This window comes from Papio anubis, chromosome 19 (genome assembly GCF_008728515.1).
Source record: "Papio anubis isolate 15944 chromosome 19, Panubis1.0, whole genome shotgun sequence".
NCBI classification, from domain to species: domain Eukaryota; kingdom Metazoa; phylum Chordata; class Mammalia; order Primates; family Cercopithecidae; genus Papio; species Papio anubis.
In genome coordinates, this window is record NC_044994.1 from 35262610 (window position 1) to 35273865 (window position 11256).

Here is an 11256-nt window from a genome sequence, read left to right on the forward strand (position 1 = left end):
TCGTTGATGAACATTTGACTTGATTCCAGGTTTTTACTATTACAAATAAAGCTGCTACGAAAATTCATGTGCAAGGCTTTGTGTAAACATATGCATTCATTTGTCTTAAGTAAATACTTAGGAGCAAAATAACTGAGTCACGTAATAGGCATATTTTTAACTTCTTATGAAACTTATAACTTACTTCCCAAAGCAGTTGGACATGTTACATTCCTTTTAGCAGTATACAAGGGGTCCATTTCCTCTATAACATTATCAGCTCTTGGCATTTTCAAAACTTTAATTTGTGTTACTATAATTGGTGTGCAGGGTATCTTACTGTGGTTTTAGTTAGCATTTTCTTAATGACCAGTTTCCTTGGAAAATCTCCTCCATATCTCCAGTTGCTTTTGGCAGGTACGTTTCCTTAAAATATATTTGAATTCTAAAATGTAATGACTCTTTTAACATGCCTGTGTACACTTTTACTGCAATTAATACAATTTGAAACAAAATAAATTAGCAATCAATTCCAGTTTTATTCCATTTGCAAAATCATTTTTTTCAACATGTGATTACCATAGAATATTTCTGTAAAGACTAGAGCTGTGAAAAATGTCTGATTCTCTAGATGGTGGATCCTGTTGTTCCCATTTGCCTTAGCTGGTGTGTAATGGTAATATAATATATTATAGATGCTCTGGTCTGTTTTCCCTCCTTATTTAAGAAAAAGTAAGACATCCAGTTCCACATAATTTTATTAACCAAATATTTCTCAGGATGTGAAAAAAAATGAAAAAGGAATATAAAAGCAGTGATATAAAATAGGTAATGAAAGATGTTAAAATAAGAAATGAGATAAAGGAAAAAAATAGGAGAGTAAATAAAGAATGGTGGCTGAAAATACTGGTGAGAAAAGTAAATGAAATATAGAAAAGTGAATAAAATTCAGAAAAATAACAAAGAATGTGAGAAAGAGCCTAAAAATCTAGCAAAGTCAGTTGATGAGGTCCCCTTGAGGAGAGTGGAATGGTATGGAGGGAAGGGCAGGGCAGGCCATGAAATCCTCTTGAGTACTACTCCTCCCTACTTGATTCCATTGTCTATGCTCCTTGATCCTCAAGTTTTGCTTCTGTTTGATAAGGATAATGATATCTGCTCCAGATGATTGTTATGAAGAGGTTTTTAAAAGGTGTATTAAAGATTTCGGTGCTCATTAATTAATGTTCCCTAGCCTATGCAAGGAGATCCACTAGGGAAACTTGAAAATTCAGACAGCAATAAGAGAAGCCTTAGTACAGAATCCATTGGCAGAAAGTCTGCATTGAAATGGGTTGGGCAAAAGCAGCAATTTATTCATGTCTTACAAACATGGTCTTACAAACATCATACAGAGCTGGCACAAAAGAACAGACACTGTCTCGTACACCATGCTTCCTTCCAAAACACTTCTATTGAGTTACAACATCAGAACAAGTCAATTACTGAGTTACAGAATTCTTCAAACATGGATACCTCCCCATTTGGGTGGTGAGATTGGCTAATCAGACAAACAATTAATTTACATGTTTAATACAGTGCAGGATTTGTAACAGGATTCAAGATATTCACATTGATATTGTAATACATTCTAAAACAGTACATTTTTTCAGAAATTATGAAATTAGGTATTAAGATCTCCCTGCCTGTTTCAATTCCTTTGTTGTTTTTCTTCTTTCTTTTCTTAAAACCAGTTGCAAATAGTTTTACTCAACTTTTCACACTCAAAAACACTTCAAATTTTAAAAGCTAAAAACTATTTACAAATTACCGATTTTAATTTTAAAAGTGTTTGTTGTTGGTTTCATTGTTCCATATTAAAAAAGAAAATCCTTCTCGTCCAACAACCATACCTCAGCTGCTACCACCATTAACTTCTGGCTGCTGTGAAGAATACTTAGAATTGGCCCCTTACAAATTTTCAGAGGTCCAAAATATATTCTGTTCCAAGGCCCATGATACCAAATGCACATGTATAAAATGGCCATTTGACTTCCCCAAGCTACACACCTACTACAGATCACTTCATGTTGCTTTCACAGAAATGCCGAGTGGAGCAAGATGCCGTGAGGTGACTTTGTAGTGAAATGAAGACAATGATTGGGAAATATGCTTTTTTAATCCCAAAGTCATTTTAAAAGCACAAAAAAGAGGTTGATTTTTAATCTTTGTACATACAGAATGTAATACATTTTCTTTACATTAGGCATAGTCATAAAAAGCATGTATAAGTTGTTTGGAAAATGCATTTTTCATAGAATTTACAAACACTGTGATATCAAACACATTCTCAAAAACTGCTAAAGTACTGACACAAAACCTGACTCAAAATGTAAATTTTTCAGTAGACTTAATTTCTAACTTGCATATTTAATAATTCAACTGTACTCAAGTTCCACTCATACTTCTCTAAAAACTCAAATATAGTGACATTACTCTCAAGTTAATTCTTTTCAAATAATCACAGGGTGCAGCTTTAATCTAACAGGTTCTGAATGAATTTCAGAACACTGGCATTGGAAAATGATACAAGACACAAGTCTGTAAACTGCTCTATAGACAACAGCTCAGGACAAATTAGCCTAGAAAAGAGAGTGAAACACATTCTTTGTTGTGCTAATTTGACAGCCTAAGTATATTTTGCATGAACATATGTAAATTACGTTAGAATTGCTCTTGAACGATTTTGTAGTCTTACATTTGTTTGTTGGTTAAGTAACACTTTTTATCTGGCAATGTAAAAAATCTTCACAGTCTTTTCTGGGGGACAATAAGTTAAATGAAGACTTCGGTGGCCATGCTGACTCGGTACAAACCATGGCCTTAAAAGTACACTTGCACACTATACCTATTTCCTATAAGAAAATTGCGCTTCTAACTGGATTTCTAGTTGAAGTTTATTTCTTTATTCACTAGCTAATTCAACGATTTCACGAAGGTACATAGGGGTTTCTCAGGCCACACTAAGGCTTGTGACAGGCAGTGAATAATCCAAGGCCATGGTTCTTATGTGAGGCTATATTTCACAAAATTTTGACTCACATGTAACCTTAGCGGGGAGAAAAATTATATTTCAGCCACAGTGTTCCCAACTCAGCCCTTTGACAAAATCATTTCTCAGCTTGTTCACTGTCCTTTTGAAATGCATCTAAGTTACCCTTATGATAAAATTGCATCAAATAATTACAAACCAAACTGAAATGACCAGATACTTTTATATGCAGGACAACCATTTGCACATGACATAATTAATAAATACAAACTGGAGGACATTTTTTTAAGTATCTTTGGAATTAAAGAAAAAATGATTTCCCCAACCTGAAGATAAATGGATAAATTTTCACAAGGCAAGGCATACTTTTCATTTTTAAATCTTAATAATCACATTAACTTTTTGTGACATGTTCCAATGAGATTGTCACATTTTTAATTTGGGATTCTGGCACAGTATTCATAAAATGTCTGATTATTCCTGGTTATATAACTGGTCATCTGAAGGAAAAATTGAATATCTTATGAAAATTTATCCAACTCTTCTAATAAATAGGGAAATTATCATGAAACACATTTGAAGTTACTTTCTGGTCTACTAATTCAATCCATTTCTAGCAACAACAACAAAAAAGGTAGCTTGATTTCCCAAGCTTGCAATCCAATATCGAAAGAAAGAAAATTTCTCCTTGCCTAGTAAAAACCTTTAAGTTCCAACTCACGGCTAGGATGCTAACCATCACAGAGCACGTGCCACTTGGCAATTTGTCTCCTGGGGTAGTCACAGATCTCTTTCCAGTGCTCTCCACCAGTTCCTTCTGCTGCTGCACCCAAGACTAACTGCCCGATTACCTCATTTCGGGACCCCCTTTCAGAATCCAAAACCAAAAATTCAACACTTATATCTTCAAGGCCCTCACAAGGAATATCAAAGACAAACAGCTCATTGAACACTGCATTTGGGGTGCATTTCTTCACATGAGTCTTCTTCTTGGAGATTCTCTTTTTGGCATGGTACAGGTTCACTTTGACATAGGGATCTGCAATGGAACATAACAGGCATTACAATGGCATAACTGGGCTAGAGAGCTGATATCAAGATAACAGTGCCCTTAGAGAATATGGCATGCCAATGACATGTGGTTACCAGAAAAATAAGTAAAAACAAAGGAAAAATATGGATAAAGTTTGGCCTTTCTCTTGTCAACAGAACTGAAAATAAGGAAGAATATGGAAAATAAGAGAAAAAAGTTCTAAATTAGAGGATAAGGGAAAAAATTAATGATAGGAAAAGAGGTAACACAAAAGGAAAGAAAATAGAATGTTCTATGGACCCATTCTGATTATTATTAACTTAGTCCAAGAATAGAATAGAAGGAAAAAAATATATATTAGACAACATCTAGCTTTACTGACTTGTGTGACTTTGGGTAAGTCTATTTCCCTGACTTTTGGCTGTGTTTTCCATAAAATGAGGATTTAGAGTCCACAATGTCAATGTTTTTTTTAGTTTTAACTTTTATGAATTTCTTTAGTCACAGGCTGGATTTGCTTTCTGTTTCCTAGTGTTGAGCTTCTCTGTGTCATTGTTAGTATGTAGATTTTAAGGTCATGCCACTTTATCACAATGCTTTTGCCTTTTTCTGGTGGCAATATATGAGTCAATTTTAGCTTCATAATCTAATCTTTTAAGACCATGTTTTCAACTTCCATCATTAAATAATACTAGTAATAACATTAGATGATATTTGAAGAAGTGTGTGTTTCTAGTTCTCACAATGCCCCTCAGGATGAGCAGTATTATGGCCAGTTTGTACAGAGGTTGAGAAACATACCCAATAATATTTTGCTAAGGAGTGGAAGGGTTAGGATTTGAACTCAGGTAATGTTAAACTGTAGCTTATTTTGTTTCTCATTTCTATACAACAAACAATTAGTGTTTTGTTTCATTTTTTTGTAAAGTTAGTCACAAAACTAAAAGCTAACTTTTACAGTAGAAAAACAAGGTATTAGAGAAAAGATAAAACATAAAAGAGTAAGACTAGGTGGGCTCATTTGCAGTAAAATACATTCCACTCATACAGTGAACCTGAGTATTTCAGAAGCATTCTTACCTGAAAGTCCGGACACATCAGATTTAGGCAGATGTCGAGCTTTTAAGACAACCACAGTTAGAGTATTTGTGGTGGACTGATAGCAGAGGGAAATCAGTAACTCACCCCGTCCTGAAGACTTCTAAAGAAAGAGAAATGTGATATAAATATTTCTATCTTTTTAGCTTTGAAGTTTGTACTTTCATTAAAGTTTAAATAACATTGTCATTTAAATGTAATCTTCTTACTTATTTTTATTTTTATATTCTAAGGAATCGAAGAGTAAAAGCTTTTGTGCAGGACCATCGCTGCTTGAAAAACCACTGCCTGCCATCTTGTGGTCTTGTTTGGTACTACAGGATGTTAAAATTCGCAATAAATTGACCACACCCATTACTTAGAAATGTTTAAAGCATATTTAAATTATATCCTACACAGGATTATTTTTGGCTTTTGGTTTTTAACAACATCTCTACTTTTCAAAGTTATTACTAGTAACAAAGCTTATCTAATTATTTGCATGAGTATGTGTTGGGTCAAATGACTCTGCACATACTCATGCAAAAAATTAGATAAGTTTGATTTGATTTCAAATTCTTTACCACCGACATGTTGAAATTTGAACTCAGTCCCAGTGAGATTTATTCCGACCCCAACTACCTTCCTGGCACAGAGGAATAATGGAGTTAAAATTCTCTGCCTCTTTAACAACAGCAAATTTCCATTCAAGCCAAGAAATGAATTGATTTTAAGTACTGGAGAGAATTGTTTTGGGACGGTGTCATAGCGTCCTTCTTTGAATGCTACTTAGATTTCATTTGTACTTTAAAGACAATAGATAACATATCCAATAATTCAAAGTAAAATTTTTGACTGAAAGTAATAAGATATTAACTTGGTGTTTGTTTGCAACTAAGAGTGATGGCTGACACAAAACTAAAACTGCAATATATTTATACAAAAACTAACATGGGACAGCTGTATAAGTAAGCACTCTAAGGAGAATAAGAGTAGAAGAAAGATCCTTATTCCCACTGTGCCACTAAATCAGCCGGGTGTCTCAAACAAGCTGTGCAATGTCTCTGAACCTTGACCTTCATTAATTTCACTAGGAGAGGAGACAGTCAAAATGAGTTGTCAGGTTTTCAGTTCTGAAACACTACGTTGTTTCAAAAATGTAAATTAGTATGTTTATTGATTTTTATAAATAATTCTACTATAGAGAGAAGTTATTCTGAAATACTACTGTTGAAATCAATTGAGTTTCAAATTTAAAGTGAAGATGGGATTAAATTTGTTTAATTGATGCCTTATTTTTTCTAATAAACCCAGAACTACCAGAGTAGTATAACTACAAAAATAGAGGAACTCATTTCCTACTATACAATTTAGAGATAGGCATTGATAATTGAATATGACGTGATACCTCCTCCTTGAAAAGCAGTTCCATAGAAAGTCAATACAATTTCCAAATCTTCAGGAAGAATTGATTTAATTTTAAATTTCCATTTTAAATTCAATTATGTTGACCTTGAAACCTCTTTGTTAACTTGCCTATGAATAAGAAATATTCACCTATATTTTAAAGTAGCAGTGTCTGTCAAAATATTTATGATAGAGATTAACAAAAGTATTTACATAAGTGATATCTAAATATCCATAAAGAATGCATACTTATTTCATATCATTAAAACACTTTGAGTATTTCAGTTATGGATTAAATTTTATTTCATCTGTTCTATTCCCTTGATCTCCATTAGATTATAATTAATAATAATTAAACATGGTAAGGATGATATGTACAAGCTTATCATATTAATGAAAATTCTTCAGACACCAAAAAGCTACATAAAAGATTGTTTATAAATACTTTAAGCACTGAAAATAAATTACCCTAACATTTCTCTTGATGATCTCTCTGTTCATTAACATTTTTCCTTCAGATAATTCAATTCCCGAGAGAGGAATTAGAACTTCCCCAATGACATCATCTCTTGAAAACCTGTCAAAACTCAAAATTGTGAAGTGCAAGGCCAATTCTTGGATTTGGGTGTAGGGGATCCCATAGAATGTAAAGGTCTCATCAAAAGCTGGATCCAAGGTTTTTCTCAGCACTCTAGTTTTCACTTTATGCTTCTTCTCTGGGAGGATCGTCATTTTGATATATGGGTCAGAGGTCATCGACTGCTCGTCCATGGCTGGCAAGCCACGGGCTTCCTTGATATTGACCACAAATGCTTTTTTCTCAAAGTTGTATTCTAAGGAGAAGAAGAGAGTTCCCAGCTTCTCTTGTTTCTCTTCTGAGGAAAGGGAAGTGCTGGACTTTAAACTATCAGGGGAAACTGCCTCTTTTTCTCCTTCTAAAAAGAGCTTTGGGGTTGCATTCTCCAGATCAGAAGGGCTGCCAGGTTTGAGGTTGGTTTTGGGAAAATTGCCATTGAGATCTCTCTTTTCAAGATCCAGATGCAATGAATTCTTTGGCACAGTTGGCTTATTCTTTACTTCATTTTTGTCATCTGCTCCAAACTTCTTTTTGCTATTTAGGTTTTCAGGGTAAATATCAACTCCCTTAAGCACATGCACAAACTTATATGGAGGAGTCTTGTTAGACTTTGATGATTTTCTCTGACAGCAGATCCATGCAAAGAGAGAGACTGTGAAGACCAGGCCAAATGCACTGAAGATCCCCACCACTGTGGGGATTTCATCTGAAAAATCAAATGACCAATAATATACATTAAAGAAGCAGAGCTGGAGATACGAGCCTTTTGAAAAGCCTAATAGAGCTAGCAATTGCTATAGGTTGAATAGATTGAATTACTTTCCAACTGATATATATATCACACTAACTTCAGATACAAACACATCCCTACAGGAAAAACATAAAGTATAGTAGAAACTCCTTCATTTCAGTAGTTTTTCATTAGTGAAATGAAAAGACAGAAATGGTCCTGAATCAGATACGGGGGAATGCTTAATGACTCTGACCTATCTTTGTTTTCTCAGGTAACATGAGACAACTACGATATGATGGATCAGTACTAATTTCACTATTTTTTATTGTCATTTTGAGGCTTTCCAGAGCATCAATTTTTACTGGAATTCTAAGTAGTTCTTTACCCAGAATTCAAGCAGCAAACACTTAGGGACCCAGTGGTTCACTTAATTGTAGGAAATTCTGAAACAGTATTTGGCATTGCCACAAACTCATTAATAATTTTCATCCCAATTATGGAACAGTGGTAAAAGAAATACACATATATTAGAGAAAAATAAAACAAAAACCGAAGAGTAACAGGGTACCAATATTTTGTAACTTGTAACACTACCATCCCTCTGTATGACAACCCCAAATTTCTCAAACACTGAAATTTTCAAAGTATAAATTAATTAAACTTAAATAAGATAAAAACAGAACAATAGGTATAAGTGAATCAGCATTCCTTGACATATAATGAGAACAGTGAAATTTAGAGTTCAATCTTATCTATAACTGTTTCTTCCGCTAGCACATGGCATGGCAAATGATAATCAAACTGAAATTGTCATTATTTTCTTGAATAATGGCACATTAAATTACTGACATTAGGTAATATCGATTATGCATAAGGCTTATCCTATTTTATGTGTAAGCATCTTTCTTAAACAAATGGTTAGTAACACTATGGAAGCAAAAGCAATATTATTACATCGGTACATAGTGAATCAATAGAGTCAAGGCTTAATATCATCAAAGTGAATACAACTAATGTAATATTATATACATTTTGTTCCATTGCAATATGCTTTTTATCCTAAATAGTGAATAATAAAGTTATAAGTTACAGCCCAGAAAGGGTTAAAACTTTTCTAAATAACCACAAGAAATCCAGTCTTTTGTTACTTCCCTTCCCCATCCCCCCAAATCTTCTGCCAATCTACTTCATAATTATAAAACTGAACTCAGAGAATGTAAGGTTAAGAAAAGACAAATGAAGTAGAAGGTAAAAAATCCAATAAAACCGCAATAAAAATCCTGTATTTTAATGTATAGAAACTGAATCATGTAAAGATGAAATAAACCTTTGACTTCTCTAGGTAGAAAAAAGAAACAGTGACTACTGTAATATAAAGCAAGAGCTAAAGATAATCTGCTAAACTTAGTACCAGCTTTTCAGTTTTTGCTTCTATTCAAGTCTTTGTGAAAAAAAAATGCACCCACATTCCTGGACTATAATACCCCAAAGCTAGGGAGCAAAAGCAAAGTCATGAACTGAGACAGTTCTTTAGTCAATGTAAAAACAATAAAAACAGCAGAAAATCATTTTTATAAGTAGACTGATAGACCATGCTAGAACATATTTTCACTAGTACAGTCTCTAAAAATTCCTCCGTTTTAGAAAATCATTCAGGTTTCAAATGAAGAATTGGGAATAAACGTCATACCAAAATAAACCCAATAACCCAAATGGAAGGCTGGGAAAGAAATTCATTTATGAATATAATATCATAAATTGTCCCTATTTGATATTTATGTCAAATGGCAAACATTTTATATAACATGGAAACACTTATCTACTCCCTATGTATTCTCTACTGATAAGGTCTTATAATCTTGAAAACCAAGGTCATAGTTATTTTATTCAGTTTAATAACAATTATCATACATCTGTAGATATCACTCCTCTTCACAAACTTCTATGAAATTTCATGATTTACAAAATACATGTAAGTAAAATTCTGACCTTTTTCACTTGTAATATATTGGGCTCTAAAAATAGTACTTTTTTATCCTACGAATTACATCTAATTTTATGTACTGAAACCAAAAACTTGGTGTAAGAAAAGGAAAACTGAAGGGGAAAATTGGAACCCTAATTCAAGTTTCCAGCAGCTTTCAGCTAATTGTGCAACCCACAATACTTCCCTCATCTCTCTAGGTTAGCTCAGCAGTGAAATGAAATAGGCTGAGCCAGTGCATTTTGAAACTCCCTTTAACCCTACTACCATATGATTCTGTCTTTCTCTAGCAACATATTTCAAAGATACTAGAAAAATATAGCAGACAAAAACACCCATATGGAACACCCTGTAATAAAATATACATTGCCAAACCCCAATAGACAAGTTGCTTTCTTTAACCAAGATCAAGCCCCAATGTAACCAGAGATATATTTAGCTTCTCCTAATAAAATATAGATTTACCTACAAAATAGATGAAACCAACATGGGAAAAACAAAACCCTTTTTCTTTACTCAGTGCGTGCTGCAATTTACAGAAGTACCTGAAAATTTAAGAACTTCTTGAAGGTAAATTCTCTCTAACAGAAGACAGTTTTAAGGAGAGAGATACCAAGGAAGGGAGAGAAGCCGCAGAAGTAAGCCACAATTGCCTGACTGCCGTTCTCATTTTCCTTTTAAATTAACTACCTAGGAAATCTGTATTCAACAACCAGGGAAAAAATAAATGAATAAACAGCCCACCCCAGAGTATTCAAGGAACAACCGCAGTCATAAGTTCAGTAACTTGCTTACCAAATTCTTCCCGGCTGGTGGTGATCGGAGCCATTTTTTACTGCGTGTTTCTGTCCGAGGTGCTGAAGGAAAAAACTGCCTGGCTGGATTCACTTGTCTGGATCTGAAGCGCCGGCTTTCCGAGCGCTGAAAACAACAGCGCAGAGCCCAGGGGACCAGCTCCTGGAACAGGGAGGAGGCAAAGAGGGAGGTCCACTCGCCCTCGCACAGTGATTTGCCACCTCGGTTCCTGTTTTGGCTCTTCTGAGAAGCTCGTCTCCGAGCCTCCAGACGTGGCTGGAACCCGAATTGACGCAATCCTGACGCTACAGGGCTGAAATCAGCACCTGCCCCCCTCCCCTCCTCCCTTCAAGCGTTCCTTCTTGCTTCCTCCCTCCTCTCTTGAGGATTCAACACACGCTCATCAATTGTTTTAACTGTTGGACCACTAGAGATTAGCTTTGCTGTTTTGTGGGGGCTCAGAGGCTTACCGAGATGAGCCCCGAAACTGATCCCTGTCAGTTCCTAATATAAAATCTCCTGATCACCTAGATGAATAAAATTGTGTTTTTGAGTTATCAGAATAACGTGACTTACAGAGGAGAAATTTCTGGTTCAAATGACTCATTTTAAGATGCAAAAACGTATTTTCTTGCTTTTT

The 11256-nt window shown here is 34.6% G+C and overlaps 1 protein-coding gene across 1 annotated transcript; it reads right to left on the reverse strand.

Moving 5' to 3' along the window:
* Positions 1-1299: 1299 nt before the first annotated feature.
* On the reverse strand, positions 1300-11016 carry SYT4 (synaptotagmin 4). The gene is made up of 4 exons (XM_003914332.3): positions 10617-11016; positions 6996-7810; positions 5124-5244; positions 1300-4049 (listed from the first exon to the last, which is right to left on the reverse strand). The coding sequence occupies exons 1-4, from the start codon at positions 10648-10650 to the stop codon at positions 3742-3744; spliced, it is 1278 nt and encodes a 425-aa protein (XP_003914381.1). The 5' UTR covers positions 10651-11016; the 3' UTR covers positions 1300-3741.
* Positions 11017-11256: the final 240 nt, after the last annotated feature.

Bases quoted from the DNA above. Each gene is read 5' to 3' on its own strand.
- SYT4 (XM_003914332.3), bottom strand. From the start codon at position 10,650: ATGGCTCCGATCACCACCAGCCGGGAAGAATTTG. The intron at 7,811-10,616 runs GTAAGCAAGTTA...TTGATTTTTCAG, and splicing joins CACCAGCCGGGAAGAATTTG to ATGAAATCCCCACAGTGGTG. The intron at 4,050-5,123 runs GTAAGAATGCTT...GTTCCATTGCAG, and splicing joins TGATGTGTCCGGACTTTCAG to ATCCCTATGTCAAAGTGAAC.